This window comes from Primulina huaijiensis, chromosome 7 (assembly GCF_012295235.1).
Source record: "Primulina huaijiensis isolate GDHJ02 chromosome 7, ASM1229523v2, whole genome shotgun sequence".
Taxonomy (NCBI): Eukaryota; Viridiplantae; Streptophyta; class Magnoliopsida; order Lamiales; family Gesneriaceae; genus Primulina; species Primulina huaijiensis.
Window position 1 is genome coordinate 1,097,318 of NC_133312.1, and position 20,540 is coordinate 1,117,857.

At 33.2% G+C, this 20,540-nt stretch overlaps 4 protein-coding genes across 6 annotated transcripts; 2 read left to right on the forward strand and 2 right to left on the reverse strand.

Moving 5' to 3' along the window:
- Positions 1 to 1,900: 1,900 nt before the first annotated feature.
- On the reverse strand, positions 1,901 to 4,129 carry LOC140981270 (pectinesterase 1-like). Its single transcript, XM_073447624.1, has 2 exons — positions 2,961 to 4,129; positions 1,901 to 2,719 (listed from the first exon to the last, which is right to left on the reverse strand). Exons 1-2 carry the CDS (start codon positions 3,994 to 3,996, stop codon positions 2,046 to 2,048), a joined length of 1,710 nt encoding a protein of 569 aa, XP_073303725.1. The 5' UTR covers positions 3,997 to 4,129; the 3' UTR covers positions 1,901 to 2,045.
- A 6,169-nt stretch (positions 4,130 to 10,298) lies between these two features.
- LOC140981497 (ubiquitin-conjugating enzyme E2 34-like) lies at positions 10,299 to 14,820 on the forward strand. 2 transcript variants are annotated; one of them, XM_073447912.1, is made up of 11 exons: positions 10,321 to 10,444; positions 10,738 to 10,885; positions 11,599 to 11,661; positions 12,353 to 12,407; positions 13,228 to 13,266; positions 13,460 to 13,523; positions 13,643 to 13,704; positions 13,776 to 13,815; positions 13,905 to 13,932; positions 14,040 to 14,131; positions 14,362 to 14,820. In XM_073447912.1, the coding sequence occupies exons 3-11, from the start codon at positions 11,605 to 11,607 to the stop codon at positions 14,633 to 14,635; spliced, it is 711 nt and encodes a 236-aa protein (XP_073304013.1). In that variant the 5' UTR covers positions 10,321 to 10,444; positions 10,738 to 10,885; positions 11,599 to 11,604; the 3' UTR covers positions 14,636 to 14,820. The 2 variants fall into 2 exon arrangements, with proteins under 2 accessions (XP_073304012.1, XP_073304013.1); XM_073447911.1 differs by lacking the exon at positions 10,738 to 10,885 and having other exon boundaries at positions 10,299 to 10,444.
- Positions 14,821 to 16,042: 1,222 nt separating this feature from the next.
- On the forward strand, positions 16,043 to 17,239 carry LOC140981356 (uncharacterized). 2 transcript variants are annotated; one of them, XM_073447735.1, is made up of 3 exons: positions 16,043 to 16,192; positions 16,502 to 16,588; positions 16,698 to 17,239. In XM_073447735.1, the coding sequence occupies exons 1-3, from the start codon at positions 16,136 to 16,138 to the stop codon at positions 17,112 to 17,114; spliced, it is 561 nt and encodes a 186-aa protein (XP_073303836.1). In that variant the 5' UTR covers positions 16,043 to 16,135; the 3' UTR covers positions 17,115 to 17,239. The 2 variants fall into 2 exon arrangements, with proteins under 2 accessions (XP_073303836.1, XP_073303838.1); XM_073447737.1 differs by having other exon boundaries at positions 16,505 to 16,588.
- Positions 17,240 to 17,394: 155 nt separating this feature from the next.
- LOC140980143 (RING-H2 finger protein ATL3-like) lies at positions 17,395 to 19,161 on the reverse strand. The gene has a single exon (XM_073445837.1). The coding sequence runs from the start codon at positions 18,584 to 18,586 to the stop codon at positions 17,705 to 17,707; it is 882 nt and encodes a 293-aa protein (XP_073301938.1). The 5' UTR covers positions 18,587 to 19,161; the 3' UTR covers positions 17,395 to 17,704.
- Positions 19,162 to 20,540: the final 1,379 nt, after the last annotated feature.

Below are 20,540 nucleotides of genomic sequence, written 5' to 3' on the forward strand. Positions count from 1 at the left end.
AAATACAGTAAGTCAGTTTTAACCAAAATATTTTATCTCGAATATTAAATCACAATAATACTATACATTTTTTTGTTGAACATGATATAATACTTTTACATCAAATATATAATTTCAAATTTTAAAAGTTTAGTCTAAATAAAAAATCTTACATTTAAAATGTACATTAGCAAATCTCTGTCATCAAAATTACCAAAAACATTTATTTAAAATAAATTTATGAAACCATGCTAAAATAATAATAATTTTATGAAACTTCTTCACAAAACCCCCCGAATTACATCTAAAGCTTTCAAGCCCTAAAAAAACCCAAAAAAATAAAAATAAAAAAGACAGAAAATTACATGAATTATATGCTAAACTCCATGATATATAGCTTTGCACACAAAATAGAATTAAAAACACTGAAAAATGATGAAGAACCATATATGCATAAACCAAACTAGCGAGCAAACACTTTTGTGACATGTTTTCAAAAGAAAAGGTTGGGTAAATATCCTTATGGACACGTGTTAATTAACTCAAGATCTATGTATTAGATTGTCAAACATATGTAACTCATATTCACAAGATTTAGATCGACAATAACAACTTACACATGTTTTTTTACTAAGAAATTTCATCGAATGATTGGAGTACATGGTTAACTAACATTGAGAAAACATAGTAAAAGGATTAGGACATTACCTTGATCGATAAGGTCTAGAACGCGAAGACATCAACAGATCGAGATAAACAGTATCGAAAGATTCAGATAAAATACAAATCCATGTCCAAATAAAATATGAACAATAAACTACGAATCGAGAAGTTGAGTTGATAATTAAAAGATTTAGCTCATAATTTATCAGCCAAATCTGGAATCCGTAGCATATGTAAGACGAACAACAAATTGTAAAATTCAGTAAAAGATAGCAGCAGAGGCGAAATTGGGGATTGAACCTTCATTTTTCAAAATAACACACTCCTTGATTGGTTATTATTTAATTTTTCGATGTGCATAAAAAGTGTAAAAACACATAACACGTTATTTCAAAAACCTTTACAATACGTAAAGCAATGAAACATACCTTAATCGCTTCCAAGGTATCGCGTATGACGTATCTGCGAACTTGATTCATACACTGCGAAAAGAACATGTTGGATCGAAATAAATGATTTTTAGTAGAGAAGAGTAAGAGGGGAAAGGAAGTGGAAGAAGAAATTATCGATGAAAGCTACATAATGAAAGTGAGGACGTAATGATCGTGATAGGGAGTGAGAGTTTGGGAAATGAAGAAGTTTTCAAGCGAACAAATATTCCAAGCACACAAATGAAAGGGGATGATAGATTGAGAAGAAAAGTTCAACTAAACTAAAACGAACTGACCCATTTGGATATGCTTCCAAATTGGTTGTTAAAACTTTAACTAAAACCATCTTGTTATCATGACGGGTTGGATAAGACTAACGTGCCAAACCCATATTAACATCTCTGGTATCAGTTATCACACCCTGGCCCCTTAATTTTTATCACTAACAATAATTACATATATGAAGATTTAGAGTCAAATGGAGTCGTGCATTTTTATTGATGCTGGGCTTTCAGAATGGGGGGTCTAGTGTGTGAAAAGGGTGTGAAGAGGAAGACTTCAAATAAGGATGCGGCAGACAACAGCTACCAAACAAATGTGTGCTGCGAAGTCTTAGTTTTAGCCTATATTTCACTCCATTTTTGGGAGTTGAGTCTCCTCATTTAGTTCCTCCATACTGGTTGGCAATGCCGTTCTAACTGAAAGTTTTGTTATTGACAATATAAAAATAACTTTTGTTACTTTCAAAACGTTTTTGCCTGATTACCTGCATTTATTGAATAGCTTCATCAATCATTAGCTCCTTGTTCATCAGTTACACATAAAAAATGATAATATATTCGAAATCAAAGCTCACTTTCTGCAATATCCTTTGTATTACAATTTAATAAATAAAATTTACTGAACGAAATCCCAACCTAGGCAATATGTCAATCTAATATTTCACACAATTTCTAGCTTTCCTCCCACCTATTAGGTAGAGTCAAAAGCCACATTCGTGCCATTCAACCAAGAAGTACCCTGAATGAAGGATTCTACGTTAAACTTTGAGGCCTCGGCTGCGGTAAGACTAGGCTTATATCCCGCCCATTGGACTCGCCTGCTTGTGTTCGAACCTGGCCCAGCATTTGCATACTCTCCATAGGAAATAGTACTAGGTGGATCGCTTGCTTGCCATTGAAGCCAACCCAAGGGGTTCAAGAAACCACCAATATTTGTTTGCAGAATAACAGTGGTGGAAAAGTTCTTCCATGGCCTTCCAAGAAATGTCGAAGCTGTTAAATTATCCAATGGGCTCATTTCACATCTCTGGATCGAAATACCCGTGTTCTGATTTGGATCTGTTTTCCCTTGTGCCGTTATGGTCACAAATTGGTTAGGCAATGGTTGCCTAGGCAAGATTTTGCAGTCTTGGAAGACAGAGGCAGAGTTTCCGAATATGAAGTCGACTGTGCCTGTTACATCACATTCACGATAAAACTGACGGTTGGAATGTGCGTATAGCGTGTCTTGGAATGCCTCAAACGAGCACCGGTAGAAGATTGACTTATCCGATCCCGACCGAAAGGCCACAGCCTGGTTGTTCTGTGGCCCGGCATCATTTTTGAAGCTAATGTCTCGGGCCATGAATCCTCTCCCCATTGCAACTGTGGATGATAGAATTGACAAAATCACAAATCAATGTCCTAGAGATACATGGATATAAGCACATACAATCATATCTCACAAATATGGTCTGGTAGCAAGTAGCATCCTCTCATCCAGTTTGAACAGGTAATATTCTTGAACTCAATCTCGAGATTAATATATTTTCACGACAATCAATATCCCCGTAATTTCAGACACTAACATTTATTTAATGAATAAAGATTTTGAAGAGAAACTTACCAAAAGTGGCGGTGACGAAAGTTGCATAACCAGTCCCATTACTCCGCCTGCCGGAAATAACGGTGGCTGCTTTTCCGTCACCGTAAATCATCACATTCCACTGATACTTGCTCAACACCACATTCTCCACGTACTCCCCTGCCTTTACGTAAATAACAAAAATCCTTTCGCTCTTGTTCTGAATTCTCCCCACCGCCTCATTAATCGTTCTCACATCTCCACTACCATCGTTTGCCACCGTGACATTCGGCTTAGGCTTACCCACCTGGAGGATCCGCCGGTGGGCCGCCGTGAGCCAAGATGGAGATCCATGCTTCGCCTCCAGTAAACGGCGGTGAATCGGGATGTTGTTTTCTTCTACTGTCTTGAGAAACTTCGAGACAATGGCTAAGCTGTTGCTCGCGAATTCAGTAGAATTCTTCATCAAATGCCTTACCTCAGTGACCAAAGCTGCATTTACCTCTTCTAAAGCATCGAAGCACGTTTCTTGGTCTGTGATTACGGTACTTAGCCACGTTCTCAGGTCGGTGATTTTTGAAATGGAAATCTGGTTGCCGTCAATGGAGGATATGCAATCGTCGAGGGAGTCAACAGCGTCGTGCAAAACCGTCTCGCAGACTTTTAGAGCTTCTTTCACTTCTGGGTCATCCGCTCTGTTGATAAATTTCTTCGGGAAAGTGGACGATACCATCTCCAGAGAATTCATCACCACCAGTAAAGAAAATTGGAATATCTTTTCCGGGTCGGTGGTATTGGAAGCACTGAGGCTAGTTAAACACGAATCTGGATACAGAGTCACGCTGCAGACGGATTTAACCGCCTCCGCCGAGTTAATTGCGGCCGCTGGAACTTCATCGGCATTGTTGTTGTTTTTCCTATGAACCAGAGTTCCGGCAACTACTCCGATTATCAGAACTAAAAACAAAACAAGAGAAATTGAAAGAATTATTTTCTGGTTGCGGGTTTTTCTTTTGAATGCTGCTTCTTCGAGCTCATCCACTCTGCCATATCCCTTGAAGGAAGTGCATGTGTCCATTATTACAGTTAAAAGCTTGGATTGTTCAGATCGGCGAGTGAGATTCCGAAGCTTTTGAGGTCAGCCGACCGTGCTTCTAGTATTTATTGCTACCTCGCCTAATTGGCTAGAAAGGGAATGCCATATTTTCTCTCTTTATAAAAAAAAAATACATTTCATTCCAAATATACATACATAATTTTTTTTTTTTTTTTGTTTTTCACTCAAGTCTCAATCTTCACATTTACTTCTAAAACACGGTAATAAGATTAAAGTTGATTTTGTCTTAATATTCAACGACTAACAAAATAATGGTTATTCATCAAAATGTATGATATTGGCTTATAATTTCACATTAAAAACAATGATGACAGGAAAGTAATGTTGTCAAGACCCAAAACTCTAGACGAATTGACCAATTCCCAACGGAACAATAAATACCGTCACATCATGGTTGCAATACTGTTGGCAGGCGCATTGATGACACTTGTTTAAAGGACATCAACCCTTTACCCTCTCGCGATTATTGTTGTATGTAATGAAAAATAATAATAATAATAATAATAATAATAATAATAATATATAGAAAAGAAGTTGACTTTATTTAAGAATTAAGACCGGCTTGCCATCGAGTATCGTTAAATTAATGTCACGCTAATAGAATTGATTCAAAATGAATTAAATCTGTCGAATATGTAATAACTATGGATTGACGAATTAGTATTTAGTCCGGCATCACTAATGGGCCTTGTTATTGAACAATACTCACTACCTTTTAAGGCCCAATTCAAGCTTAAAATATTCACGGATGAGATTCCGAGGTGCAAGAGGCGCTTCATTCATTGTGTCTGTGGAGACACAAAGAATAAGCCAAAGGAAATAAACAATTTTTTTCAAAAAAAATTGATGCTCTGGAATTCCGGGTATGGTGCTAAGCTTGGTTTGTTCACCTTCATTTTTACTTCATGTTTCCTTTTATTTCTGATGGTGCACGGAGGCCTTCTTCATGGCAAGAAATCATTGATTAATTGTCGTATTCGCATTTCCAAGCTAGGAATTACAAGATGTGACCTCACTGAAAATTTGACGGTGCAATATATTCGATAGTGTCCTAAAAAAACTCATGAACTCTAATCTACAACAACAGTAAGTACCATGATGTACGTACGTAGTCTGTAGTACAACAAAATAAAATGAAAGAATTGTCCAGCAGGCAGTACTCCTCAGTTCGCTGCTGCATTCTTTGGTCTTCTACGGAGGCTTACTTGTTCTGCGTTGGATTTGATCTGCTAGGAGGTATGTCTCGGAAGCTCGACTTAACCTTCTTGTATGGATTCTTCTCTTTTACGTGCAAATCTCTGAGAGCTTGTGAAGAATATGGATCCACACCTGCCATGGAAGAGGGCCGTATTTGTGTTTTTGGCAGTGGGATCCGAGTTGCTTGCGTTTTATGCTGGTGGAAATGCAGAACGACCGCTAATGCCAGAATATAAGTGGCCAACTTTAACATTCTGAGGTAGGGCTTCATTGTGTGATAAGATGACACTAAGATTGTTCTTAATTTATGGGTTTTGAATTTGATTAATTAGGCTTTTGTAATGATGGTACACACACACACACACACACACATATATATAAATAATACTTTTGTATTTGGTTTCACAATGTTCTTGGAATCCTATGCAAATGCAAGTGAGATCATGTGCTGCTTCTTTGACTATCATGCATATATGTTATGATTCATGACTTCCGGATTGGGTAATTTTCAAATTTCTAGTGCTGTCATGTGGTTGACACGTGATTATATTTTTATCTTACGAGAACGAGGTAATATATTTATATAAATGTGTGTACGATTTGATTTCTTTCTTTTTGTATTTGAGGGATTCTGACCATGAGAAATTGAGAATAGCAGAAATTGATAGTTTTTTTTTATTACATTACGCTACATGTTTATGTTTTAAAAACCTGAGAGCATAGTTTTTTTTTTTTGTCTCAATCTGTTCGAAGTATGAATAAAGAAAGTAGTGATAACAGTGGATCTTTTACAAGTTGGCTCTTGTTTTTGTGTTGTTAATTACTCTGTGAACCTGTGTCTGGTTCAGTCAAGAGTTTCGTATGCTAGATTCGTATCATTTGTATATCTGAATTCGTTCATTAAAATTTTTGTATACTCCGATCATGCTTGATATAATTTCATCAAATGTAAATTATTAAATTGTTTATTTTACCAGTTTCCAAAAAAAAAAATATTGTTTATTTTACCCTTTGCAGAAAAATACTGGCCCCTCTGATTTGTTACTGTAATAAAAGATACGCAACATGCAAGGATGCGAGTCGCGAGGTATCAAAAGACACAGATTTCTTACCGTAAATATTTTCTTTATTCTGCCACCATGCAGGAACTTGGAAGTGAGAGAAAAACGTATAATCACATAAAAAATATATGAGAAAACTTTCTTTTTTGTATCTTTCATTTTCTTGTCATCCGACAATTTTAGTTTTTTTTTTTTAATATTGCGCATGTAACGTCTAGAGGAAAAAATTAAAATTGACAACGAAACAATATCGGACTAAGATTGAAATTTAACAATATCAAATACCAAAATCACAAAGAGATAACTATACAAGACAAAAATGCGATTTTACCAAATTATATTTTTAGGTTATGTTTGAAGAGATGTATTTGAAATCAATAGATTTCGATTATAGTTTTATTTTTTAAAATAAAACAATATATCAAATATTAAATTTATGACATACTTGTTTACACATTACTAGCGCATAGTATAATGAATTTAAGATGATATCATAAATGAGTGAATTTGAAATTCTTCATGATTAACATAAAATATTATATAAAAATATAAAATGTGAATTTGAAGTTTATGTTCTTACTTCCCTAAACAATAAAATTATATTCGAATACATTTGAAATCAATCGATCCAAACGCAAGGCACTCGTTCTTATTTTTGATCCGATTATGTGGCCAAATTACTTCACAGCGATCAATCTCCTTTGATTTTTATACACTAAAATTTTGTAAAAAAAATACATTTCACCTCCTCTTAAATTGATATTTTTCTTTGAAATATTTTGCGCAAATGGGGATTGGTCAAAAGAACACCAGCTTTTTAAAAAAAATAATAAATAAGCAAGGTTTTTGCATGTAACACCAATAATTTATTTGGAATAGGTTGTGATGGAACATAGCGCTTTGGTTCGTAGATGGATTTGAAAAGTCTACTTATTACTTAATTGTGCATAAAAGTTGTGAATCTTGACTATATTTAATTTGTATTAGTTATTAAAAAAATAGTAATAAAATTGTGGTCGTCGTGCTATGACCCATGGCTACAAATTGTTATTAATTTTGCCTCATAAATCTCCACGCAAAAAATTAAATTAATTAATTAATAATAATCAGTTTTTAATTTATGGATTTTTTGGGACAGTTCAAATACACTTAGCACCCACCACCTCATCAAAAATCGTAAGGTCCACATACCACATACACATTACATTAACACATCTATTCTCCTACATTCATTTTAACATTCACACTAATTATTTAGAGGTCTCGTTGTCCACTCATTCATCTTATTCTTACTTTAAATTAAATAAATTCAATTTCAAATTTTTTAAGAAATTTAAATTATCATTATTTTATATTAATAATATGTTTTTAAATAACATTAAATAAAGAAACAACGTTTAGCGACGGTTTGTGGAAATCCATCGCAAATAGCGACGGTTGTCCAATTTTTTTTTTAAAAAAAAACCGGACAGAGGGACGTTCATAAAAAATATAAAATATAATTAAAATAATTCAAAACACGTGAGGTCCGTGTGTCAACAAATCAGCGATGATTTCTATAAAGCTGTCGCCAATAGCGACGGTATTTCAAAAACCGTCGCTAATTGTCCAATTTTTTTAAAAAAATAAACTGACACAGAGGCGTTCAATACCCTCTCTCCTGTGACGCCCACTCACAATGGAGAGAGGTGTTAAATGGGTGTTATATGTAACACCCCATTGTGGGTGCCTTTAGATAAATTTTTTTAGAAAACATTTTGACTAAAGTTATTTTAGTAACAACTCCCTTTTTAGGATATTTTTGTTTGTTCTATTTCGATTAGATTAAGTTCTTGAAAGTTATATATGTAAACTTGAACAATTCTTCTTATTTATTCTAGTTTTTGGAGTTGACTTAGGTCCAAATATCAATCTTAACAAGACATCAAATACATGTTCCGTTGCTGGTCCAGACCCACTTTAATGTGTTGAAATGCCCTATTGACAACCTGATAATGACTTGTAAACTTCACGCTCCAAAAGTGTGAAATGGTGTGTTAGATGTCTCACATCAGTTGAATTAAACAATTGATAGTTATATATATGAACTTAAATGATCTTCTTTTCTGCAGTAGTTTTTGGAGTTGAGTTAGATCAAAGTATCAATCTTAACACCATTATTTGATTAAAAGACTTTTTATCTTCCATTTTCACTTCTTTATGCACTATTTTTCTTCATTTCATACGTATTTTTTTTCTTTTTTTCTTTTTCTTTTCCTTTCCTTTTTTCTTTCATTACTCAACTATTTGAGAGAATATTGGAAGCAACAAAGATCATTCCTTAGTAAATCATCTATAATTAAGCAACACATATAGAGAGAAACAATGTTCAACATAATCATATACAAAAATTGCAAATTTATATTCCAAACAATAAATTGTTCTTAAAAAACTTAATTTACATAATTTTCTGCTCAAACAAAGAAGATGTATTTGTTCTAGATTTTTTACGACTTTCGTGGAGTTTGAAAGTCTAGACATATTCAATCTAGACTTTTATATACTCTACAAAAGTTTAGTGGTACTCAATATAAATTTTTATAGACTTCTAGAAAGACACGTTATATTCAAACTTAACTTTTATACACTCTAAAAAAAGTATAGAGATATTCAAAATGTCAATAGATTTTTAATGTTTTCATGAAATTATATTAAATACAAGAATTAAAGTCTAATGGACAATTAAAAAATATCAAAAAATCTTTTTGATTCATCCTAAAGATTTGGATGAACATTAATTAAGAAATATTTCAAACTCACATGCTCATTTTTATTTATATTAAAAATAATATCAATACAAACACTAATTAATTCATTTGTTCTCATCCTTATGCTTTTCCTTTTATTTTGGAATTTTTAAAAAAATATTTTTATAGCTAATAATCATTTAAAATAAATTTTTTTAATATCGTTCATTTTATTTTTGGAATTCTGGTAAAAAAAACATGGGAAATTTAAAATTATTTTTATAAAAAAATAATAAAAAAATTAGTTACACTACATAACAAAAAAAAAATATTTTAATAATCCATAAATTGAAAATAATAATTATTTTTATTAAGTAATTTTTTTATTAATTATTATAACATTTTATGTTTAATTATTTTTTAATAATTTTAGTTATTTTGCATCTCGTTTTTTATTATAACTCAAAATTCATACATGATATAAATATATATAATGCGTGTGTGATTGATTGATATAATTTTTTAAAAATAAAAGATACACATATATGAGGATAATTAATTTATAGAGTTATACTAATTACAAATATTTAACATACTTATTCTATAGTTTCATATACAAATAATTATCTTTTTTTAGAAATAATAATAATAATATATTTGTTCATACAAATATTTACTTAAAATGAATGAAATTATTTTAAACTTGAATATTTATTGATATTAAAAATTATTGTTGAATAATTTTTAAAAATATTAATTAATTAAATAAAAATGTTGAATTGACTCGAATAATTGAAATTTAATTGCAATATATTTAATATTGACTTATTTATCATTTTTGTAAATTAAATCAATAAATAAAAATATTTATATTGACAGATAAAAATATTTTAAATAAAAAAAATATTGACCTTCAACTATTAGTTCAAATTTTTTTTTAAAAAAAATCACAGTCATAAATAACAAAATTTATAGGGTTATATGAAAAGTTTATAAATATTAATAAAAGTCCTATATAATGTATCTATAAGATTCTTTGAAAATATTTAGAGATTTGTAAAATTCTACAAAAATATTAAAAATCTATCAATTATATAAAAATATGTTATTTAAAAATTATTATCGTATATACAATAAATAATGAGTTTTTTTTTTAAAAAAAAACAAAACAAAAATGTGAGGTATCAAAGCATTAAATTCCATATTTACTCCTTAGTTAAATCCGACTCATCCACAGTCCTAGGGTTGAAATGGTATTTTCATTCGACCTCGAAAAAACAATAAACTACTCAACGCGATAAATAAATTGTCGACATCTCCGGGTAATTGAAATTTATGCTTCAATAAATTCAACACCAACTTTTGAATTCCCCTTGATACTGTAGAATATTACACCGTGTAGATCAAATATCTCGAGGAATTCAGGTTCTGTTACATTCTATGTTGATGTGTAAAGATGTGCGCTTTTCTGGGTTGTTGATGTAATTTTTTTGGGTGTTAAATCCTTTGTCCTGCTAGGTTTTGATCTGGGATTTATCAAATCTGGATAATTTGATGATTTGTTGACAACTGCCTTGTTCGGTTTGTGCGTGTGTGTGCTTAGATTGCTCTATTGCCATATTCTTTGCTGTGTCGTCTACAACTTTATGTTTTTGATCCCATATAATTAATGGACGAAAAGTACTTTCCATTTTATTGATGTAATCTTTACATGGCAGAAATTTTCTGCGTGGTCATTGTGGGAATTGCTCTGCTTTGAGGTGATTTATGGATGGGTTAGGGACATAGTGTTGAAAAAATCGTTGTGTCGTGAGAGATGGCAAAGATTGCGGTTCTCTGCTAGCACCAACTCACCACTGTTGGCTAGTAATTTTATTTTCTCACTGTGACGTGACTGTACCTATTAGGTTGAAAACACATGTTGATTTCTTTATCATAATCTGTGAAAAGGTAATAAGCGGTGGGAAAGTTAATGCTTATGGGTAATGAGATAGTGTCAGATTGTGTAAAAATCATTTGTGCGAGCATTTCGGAGAGCTATTTTTTGGAAAATTGCATAGACAAAATGAGTTATCGAATAGTGAAAGAGGTTAATGACTGAGTTGTTTGGACTGGCAATACGTTAGATGGGACTTGTTTTTTTTGTTTTTCAGATAATTTTGTAAATGAATCACAGCTTTGGCACTTCACATCACATTCTTCAAATTTCTATTGATTTAATATAGGTGACTCCAAAGCATATATTTAATGTTTTCTTTTCTTGATTTCGGTAGTAAATTTGTGGTATTTTTATGGCACTTGTTGGAAAACCTTAAACCTCTGATGTTTTTTCTCTTTAATTTTTGAGTAACTGATTCCTTTTTTTACAATATTGTGAGCTGCCTATACTAGAATTGTTGTAGTTCGAGTTTATTCTGATTTGTATGCAAAAAAAATAATGCTTTTTTATAAATCTATTTGCTACAAAAGTTGGATCTCCCCCAATTTTAAAGGCTACTTTTCTCATTGCACCAGGAACTATATTATGAGCAGTGAATAGAATTAGAAAATTCTGAAATCTGTTACTATTGGTTGTGCAGGTTGGGATGGCTGAAAAAGCATGTGTAAAGCGCCTTCAGAAGGAATATAGAGCACTCTGTAAAGTAAGTACCATTTTTTCCTGGAAAAGCTTTCACATGCATTCTCATTGTGAACCATATTATACTCCGTTATTGAATTCTGAATGCTTGAAAAGGTACTTGCTGAAGGACAGGTTAAGTTATGCTTCTTGGATGTCAGATAGTTAATCACTTGAATTTTGATAAGTATAGCAAGGCAGGAATGAACAAGTAAAATGGAAAATGGTTTGCAAAAGTATACCTTAATATTGTTAAGATGACCTTGGCCATGGTAGAAGATATTGTGTGAAGAAAGATAAATTTGATGGTACTTTGTTTAAGGCCCTTTTACAACGCAAAAATTTAAGAATTTTTGGGTATTGGTGCCACTTTCAATCTGTAAATGTGGTAGACAAAGGAGAATTATGGATCAAGTAAAATAAGGGCGAGTAAGAAGGCCTTTGTTTCCATTTATCTTTGAAGAAACAAACCATCATCTATTTCCGAGAAACGAGTGGTTAAGAAGATTATTGGATTACCAGACATTCTTATTGAGTCTTTTTGTGGTGATGGATCAACCACCGTGTGAGAACTGAGGTTGTTTACTAGAACCAATAAAATGGCTTTGTTTATAACTTATTCTGACAAAACTTGTTTTTATAAAATGTATTTCTCGTTATCAAGTTCCATATATATTCGTCTTTGCTTTGCTGATTATTTTGATATTCATTCCCAGGAACCTGTTTCCAATGTGGTGGCACGCCCTCTTCCAAATGACATCCTTGAGTGGCGTAAGTTACTTGGATTTTGTTGTATGCCTCTGTATGAATACATCTTGCATCATTTCCTCAGCTCAATCATTTTCTTTCAATTCATCTTGTTGTGATGACTCACAAAACTTAAAAATCACATTAAAGATTTTTTTATGCATGTTGAGATGTGTCTTATATTCTATATTTTGTTGATTGTTATTTCATTTACTTCTTACTATGGACAGTGTTCTACTTTGGCCATGACTAACTATAATGTGGGTTGAATGGGTGTTCCTTGTCTATTATTTTACACACTCCTTTATAAAATCCGACATTCTTTACATTTTGATGTGATTTCTGTACACAGTATCTCGGAGTAACCTTTAAGAAGTACATCTTATAAATTGGGAAGTATCTTACTTTGTAATGTATTTAGGGATGAAAGGAAAAAACAGCCTTTATTCTTATGTTTATATAGGAAAATTTTAACCTATCACCCCCATTAAATTCAAAAAATAAAATAAAATAATAATCTAAAAAAACTTGTTCACACATTCCCTACAGTTTCTAATTAAGTTGCCTCAGTTAATTTGTGGCCATCATCTTGAAAATTCATCTTTGTTGAGATATGAAGGTTAGAGAGCATCGCTGTGTTATTATTTTTTGGAAATTCTTCATGGCAAGAAATTTCTTTCTGACCCCTAGGACATGGATATATATGTTTCCTACATTTTTGTGTCCTTGACTCCTAATTATTGGCATCTGTGCCAGATTGCTTATGATCTTGTGTTTGCATCATTTTCTGTAATACTGTCCTCATCTGCTGACATTATCTTTTATTGGCTAATTTTGTGGTCAGATTATTTGTTGGAGGGGAGTGATGGAACACCATTTGCAGGTTTTGCCTTTGTAATTTCATTGTGTGTATATAGCTAAAAGTAGAGAGTTGACGTTAGTATTTGGAGTATTATTGGCATGCCCATTTATGCTAACGTGTTTATATATGGAGTACTCATTTATGCTAACGGTGTTTATATATGGAGTACTCATGATGCTAGTTCTTTTTCATTTTTATATTTCAATCAATGTAGGTGGTTATTATTATGGAAAGATAAAGTTTCCACCAGAATATCCGTTTAAACCTCCTGGCATCAGGTAACTTTTCATGGTTGAACTTAGTTACACAGTACCAAACTCCAAGTGTCGATGGTGCCGTGATCTGCTTAAATTTGTGTAGCCTTTTCTATATAAATTGTTTTTTATGTCCTCTGTAGTATGACTACTCCGAATGGACGCTTTATGACTCAAAAGAAGATATGCCTGTCTATGAGCGATTGTAAGCTAATTATAGTGATCATACGAATGCTTTCTTCATCTTGTTTCACTCACACTTCGTCATTTTTCCAGTCCATCCAGAGAGTTGGAACCCTATGTGGTCTGTCTCAAGGTATGGGGTTTTCTACAAGGAAGATAGTTGTATATATTTCCTGTATCAGTCTTAAGTTTCTTGTGCTGATTTCTCTTATTTGCATGCAGCATATTGACGGGGCTTCTTTCTTTCATGGTGAGTTAGCTTTCAAATTGTTGAGAGTGAAAAGATATTATAGTTTTAAGTTTAAGCCGAAATTAGGTGGAGACGGTTACCTGAATGACTGGTTTATTTGTTCTCAGATGGACACTAGTCCTACTACAGGCAGTGTCACAACTACAGCAGAAGAGAAACAAAAGCTTGCAAAGTCTTCTTTGGCATTCAACTGTAAAAAGTGAGTTACACGCTTGATGCTCATCTACTGCTCTACAAGATGATTGAAAAATACCTTCGAATTTTCTTTTTATCACAATGAATCTAAACTTTGTGTCGACATACATATTTTAAAACAAACATAAAATTTACTTGTGTCGTCTTTGAAAGATTGGCAACTACTTAACATTGTGTTTTGTGAGATGAGTTTCTTACTATTTCTTTCTTTGCATTCTTTTGTTCGTTGAACAGCCCAACATTCAGGAAACTTTTTCCAGAATATGTGGAAAACTATGAACAGCAGCTAGCAGCTCAGCAATCAGCAGAACAGGCAGCACCTGCATCCGTTCAAGAACAAAATTTCGAACCATCGTTGAAGAAACGTGGGACCAAAGAGGAGCCGAAAAATGTAGAAGTCCCAAAAGAAGTGAATAACCAGAGGCAAAGATCTTTCCCTTCCTGGTTATTGTTGCTGCTAGTTTTCATTTTTGGCGGTGTCATGGCTCTGCCTCTGCTACAACTTTAGTAACACACAGACCCATCAAGTGAAAAAATTTGTGTCACTTGTGAGCCTGTAAACATCTTAATTGTGGCCTATCCATTGTCTCGTGGTCCTAAATTCTCGTAGATTTTGTATAGATGTATCAATGAAGGGAGACTGTTCAGATTTTTGGTGCAAATACTGGTATGGTTTATTTCACCATTCATTTATTGGTTGTGCTCTACTACATATTTTTTGTTTAGCTTTTGATGGATTATTATAATTTTTCAGTGTGGATTCAGTCCTCACGCGTTTTCTTCAAAATTTAGCACATGAGTAATATTCAATGTGTGGCATAAGATGTCTTAAAATTAGGCATGCGGTTCAGCAAACATGACAAGTTGGGGGGAAAACACAGATGCAAAATCATAGTTAATTGGATTTGAATATTCAGTGCTGCGGCCAATGATTAGTTTGAATCATCAATTGCGCCCTTAATTAGGGGATCAATTAACTCTCTTTTTTTTTTGTCATATTGTATGAAATCCTCGGATTGCGAGTAAGAGACAGACAAGTCTCAATTTGAGCCACCGCATTGTGCGGCGTAGAAAACTCAATCCTCAACTTCTAATCTAAATACACGATATAGATTGCGGCTGCCTTCCAATTCTCTAAATCTATGATAAATCAAATTTGAATCTCTCTGTCCCAATATGAATTTGTAAATTCCAAGGTTCACGAAACGACAACTCTTTCATTTCCCGTGGAAAAAACGATTAGAAATTGGTGTTGGTTACATCTTTAAGTGGAAAAGATCTACATCTATTACCAGAGTAACTCTTTTTTACAGTCTCACATGTGGATCGGGTCGAGTTGAAGATAATCTCACAAAATTGACTCGAGATTTATATTAATAAATTATCTAGATATGGTTCCTGAAGCCAAATTTGGAGTTACATAAATATACTTATTTAACGTAACAATATACATTTTAAAACAAAAGAATGAGTAGACGGTTAAGTGGATAGAAAGTTCGAAGCCCATGAAAGCGTCTTTCTCCTATGAACTCATTTCACTTATCGACCATGAAAGATAACATATGAAATATATTTTCACACAAAAAAATTCATATTTTTCATATGTTTTCTTTCATGGTTGATCACCCTTTAGCCGAGTAATAATCGAGGCTACAACATATTAAATAATTGGAATTAATATGAGGAATAAAAACTAAAAAAAAAAGTAAAATTTATGCATATACAATTAGTGTGTCTCCATCCGCTAAAATTTTATTAAATTAAAGTGTTCAATTCGGGTTTTAGTCGGTACCAAACCAAATTGTTCTATTGAGGACTTTTGGTTTCATGTAAAACAAAAACAAAAAACAAAAAAATCATATAAAGTGAATGAAATTTTAGTCATAATTAAAAGTAAAATGCTACTGGCTCCAGCATAATTATACTATTTCACATGCTCATGTCTCCAAGATAATATAATCCTTTACAATTGAACCACTTATAATTGACTTGCTATTTTCTTGATTTCATGTCTGCAAAATCTGAAGCACAAAAGGTTGTTCTTGTTGTTTCAGTTCCGCAGAAGGTAAGCATATTAATGACAAAATTAATCACAACTCTATTTAGAGCACAATCTTTGTCGTTGGTCTTGCAAATTTGTCGCTTGCATTAATATTTAAATTACAATCATTCTTCAATACGAAATCCTTTGCTTTTTGCTTCGGTAAAAGACTTTATTATCCACCCACCAAAATTTGTCGTAAATTTTAATGCAACCAAGGGCCCTCTTATTGGAGAGATAATTATTGGAAAACTTGAAGATTTTCATGCACCATATGAGGTGAAAGATAGTCAAATGAATGGTTTTGTGTAACATTTTGTTGCACTTTTTTAGCAGGCAAGGATGAACTTGTCTCCTACGAAATATGAAACCAGAGATTGCTGCAGCTATGAGTTTGACTACCAGGCAGGATTTACACAGGTTTATTCTTCGTCTATGCAAAATATTCTGTCGTTCTTTATGTATTCGAGGACACTATTTTTCAGTTCTTGAAGCTAGTTGATAAAACTTTAGCTGGATTCCATTTCAGTTCTTGGAAGAAGCAAGAAAGAACGCAAGCCAGGAGAGATTTAATATAGCAAATATTGGAGGAGCACCACAACAGCAATTGGATGGGGAGAAACAGAAGAAAAAATCTTGGAAAAATTCAATCTTTTTTTGGTTCAAGATTGACAGGAAGAACAAATCCACCAAGCAATCTATGAGCGGCGCCACGGTTTCTAAACCAGGGCGTGGCTGGGTTCATGTTTCTGGTCCGATCCAAGGAAGTGTGGGCAACATCACTGGTAATAGCAGAAGACAGAATTTGGCATCCGGTCCTCTAACCGGTCTTTTCGGTTCGACTGATCGAGCAGAGGATTGTTATCAGGTGCCATATTTGTGCCTTGGCCAGCTTAAGAATCCACACAGGGTTCATTCATATGGACCTGTTTACTTGGTGACTTAGCAATGGACCAGAAAATTGGTGTATGTTAGAGGTCTTTTTATGCGTTTCTATGTGATATTTGAATGGTGAGAAAATGTCATTGTTGATGAAAAGAAAATGTGCAATTGTCCATCTTTCCTACTTAACTTCAAATATATTGCCATCTGAGATATGAATTCTTGATTCAGAGTTAATTGGAAATCTGTGCTGATAATTTCACCATAAAACCAGAATTGGTAGAAAGCGTGACTATATTACTGAAGGAAAGACGAAAAAACACCAAATCTTTTACCATTGAAAGACTTATGAAGAATATACTATTATTCCAACCAACTGTTTTTTTTTAATCTGACTCTCTTCTGTAAGATATTGGAACTTTTCCATCTTTACAGAGAAGCAAAACCTATACATCTATCAAACATACAGCATAGCCACAGCCAGTGCTTCTGTTGAAAATAGCATTCAAGAATCATGGATCCAACCTTTCATCTTCATCAAGAAAAAAAAAACATCGAACAAATAAATGCATTAAGTCGAAGTTTTAATCATCACCTACATCTATATATTCATGAAGTTTCCAAAACGATTCAAAGTGTATAAGAATGAAGCAATTAACTTCGTCCTCGGATTCCTTGCTCCAGATCAAAATTCCTAGGACTAGAAGGAATGGTTCTTCTATTTCCACTCAAGAGCCTTTTAAGTGATCTGAGTCTCGTTGGCATTGGTGACTTCTGTTCTTCCTCTTCATTAATCTGTGTTGGAATATCAATCACCAATATCCCATCTGGCCGATTACTCCTAGATGACGACGACGGGGATGAACTAGACGGCTCATTAATCGCGCAATTTTGATGATCTTCCTCCACACTATTTGGACCAAAAGTGCTAACTTGACTTTCATTACCCCAGAATAGTACATTGGTTGGAAAATTTGGAGTTTCTGTCGAGAAACTTGGATTCTCCGCTGCTGGAATTTGTTGTGTGGTTTCTAATGTTGAATCAGCAGCAGAATTCTCAGAGGATTGGCACTGATTCGCAACAGGGTTTCTACAGAGGGGACAAGTAGAATGTGATTGAAACCACATGTCAATGCATTCTACATGGAATCCATGATTGCATTTCGGTAGAAGTCTGGTTTTTTCACCTTCGGTGACCTCACAGAGACACACTGCACATTCTAGCCCATCTTTGAACTCTTTTGGATCAAACAGAGTGATGGGTATGGTTTTGAGGACTGAAGGATCGAGGCCACGGCGCAAGGCGGCAACAGCTGCTGCTTCTTGATAGCCAGAGGAGAAGTCAAGTCGGCGGCGGCGCCGGGTGGTGGTTGTGGGATTAACTTGGCGACGGTACCAGAACCATTTGGCGTAGAGGTGGAGGCAGAAGACAAAAATTATAACGAAAGAGAGAAGGATTAGGGTCACCACCATGATCTTTCCCGCGAGCTCAATCACACTCGAGTCACCAAGCTTCCCAGACCCTGAGTCTGTCATTTTCTTCAAATCCCAGAAACCACAAGACAAAGTTGAGATTTTGATGGGAAAAAATGATTAAAATGTCGACAAGATTTCTTGAAACTCAGCAGAAAGATTTTGTTTTAGCTCTGTGGCATTGAAATCTCCAAAAAATATGGTATAGAGGTAGATCCCAGCCAAGATTTTACGCAAAGTATAGCTTCAATGACAGATTGTCGAAATTCTAAGCACTAAAGACAGAGATTTATACCAAAGCCCAAGAAAGATATATGTCTATCGTAGAAGAACATTCAGGTGAAACTCAGAAGAAATATTAAGGAAGCAAACGGGAAGATGAAGACGAAGATGAAGTGGGCCGCTTCAGAAGAATCCTCTTCAGCATAAATATATATATGTATATAAAACAAGATTCAAGAAAATTCTACTCATCATCTTATCAAATAGTGAAAAAAGATGAGATTCATTCGGGTCCAAGTCCAACCAATCGCTGAGTTGGGAAAAAAAGCAATGTTGCAATAAATAGCAGTAAGCGTAGACTTAGGATTGGTGTTAATGAAGTTTACACGGCGGCGTTTTGAACGGGCAAGGAAGAGAGAAGCGATCCATCAACTTGGATTAGCTTTCTTGGATGCTTCCACATGTATTGACCCCTACATTTCAACTTTATTTCCTTTATTTCTCTCTAAATGTTTGGTAAAACACACCTTACTTTATAATAATAATACATTTTATTAAATTTCAATGTTTTTTAATATCATTAATTTGATTTAATATGTGTATTATAGGTAGAAATAAACAATTCAAACGAACTTATATCGGAAATTTTGATGTATTTGGTATGACTGGTTGGATTTACATTAGTTAGGAGAGAAATGCTTCAGTTTGATTTGACCATAGAAGAAGTTATAAGTTGTGTTCAAATTTGTCATCTCGATTTGAAATTGAAATTTTTTGTACTAATAATTTGTGGGTATGTCGTAACTTACATTACTTTAAAAATGACGTGTAAATAAAAATATAATAATTTCGAATTTCCATGGATTTTCTAGGCAAGAAGACTTTAGGATTCCAAAAATTTTCTTGTTAAGGTTAAATTAAGACAAAATTTACTTAGTTGGTGAAACAGAAACATGGGTGCTTTTTCGGAGAATGGACCATACCAACTCTAAATGCCCCTTTTTTCAACAAGCATGTTCAATATTTCATCATTTTGCTTTTGATCTTCCTTTTTACTATATCATTCATTTTTTTTGTTATAATTTATTCAATATTCTAATCAAGAGCTATAAATAAAAACTCACGATTTCTACGGAATTATGGAAACAAAATGCAGGAATGATGAATAATAACTATGTATTTTAGTAGCGGAGAGATCCTGAGCAATACGAGTATTATAATTTGTATATATTTGTTTATAAATTTTTTTTATTAAAAAAATTAGAAATAATATTTGTGAACTTAACATTCAAATTTAAAATTATTTGATTTTTTTTAATTAGTATTTCATTTTAATACCATGATGAAATGAATTCAGACATATTTTGAAAGAATTGTAAGGATTTTATGATCGATTGGTTAAACTGCCCATCTTCAATTGTCGGTAAAATAAAATAAAAAAAAACATGCAGGCAATTATTGGGATCTTTTTTCTTGCAATTTTGAAACCCTTCACACCCTTTTTCTTTTTTTAATACACACAAAATTACTCGAGTTTGCTTACGACGTATGGTTCATTAATTAATATATAATAAATAAATATATATAAGGGATCCGTTTCCCCAGATTGGGGAGTCAGAGTTCCCAAATTGAGGAGGAAAAAAATGAGCAAGGGTCGCTATCTGAAAAGCACTTCCGAGTTCCAACAAAATGATGAATATGTTGGTGTGGATTATCTAATAAATCATTTATGATATCTGCAATATGTAAACGATAATGTTCCAAACGAATGTTAACAAATTTTAAATCGAGCCAA

What these genes read in the sequence shown, in the direction of transcription:
- LOC140981270 (XM_073447624.1), bottom strand. Translation starts at nt 3,996, where the DNA reads ATGGACACATGCACTTCCTTCAAGGGATATGGCAGAGTGGATGAGCTC. An exon ending in TTTCGTCACCGCCACTTTTG is followed by an intron (nt 2,720 to 2,960) that starts GTAAGTTTCTCT and finishes TATCATCCACAG; the next exon opens with TTGCAATGGGGAGAGGATTC.
- LOC140981497 (XM_073447911.1), top strand. Translation starts at nt 11,605, where the DNA reads ATGGCTGAAAAAGCATGTGTAAAGCGCCTTCAGAAGGAATATAGAGCA. An exon ending in ATGCCTGTCTATGAGCGATT is followed by an intron (nt 13,705 to 13,775) that starts GTAAGCTAATTA and finishes TCATTTTTCCAG; the next exon opens with TCCATCCAGAGAGTTGGAAC. An exon ending in TTGGCATTCAACTGTAAAAA is followed by an intron (nt 14,132 to 14,361) that starts GTGAGTTACACG and finishes TTCGTTGAACAG; the next exon opens with CCCAACATTCAGGAAACTTT.
- LOC140981356 (XM_073447735.1), top strand. Translation starts at nt 16,136, where the DNA reads ATGTCTGCAAAATCTGAAGCACAAAAGGTTGTTCTTGTTGTTTCAGTT. An exon ending in TTGTTTCAGTTCCGCAGAAG is followed by an intron (nt 16,193 to 16,501) that starts GTAAGCATATTA and finishes GCACTTTTTTAG; the next exon opens with CAGGCAAGGATGAACTTGTC. An exon ending in ACCAGGCAGGATTTACACAG is followed by an intron (nt 16,589 to 16,697) that starts GTTTATTCTTCG and finishes ATTCCATTTCAG; the next exon opens with TTCTTGGAAGAAGCAAGAAA.
- LOC140980143 (XM_073445837.1), bottom strand. Translation starts at nt 18,586, where the DNA reads ATGACAGACTCAGGGTCTGGGAAGCTTGGTGACTCGAGTGTGATTGAG.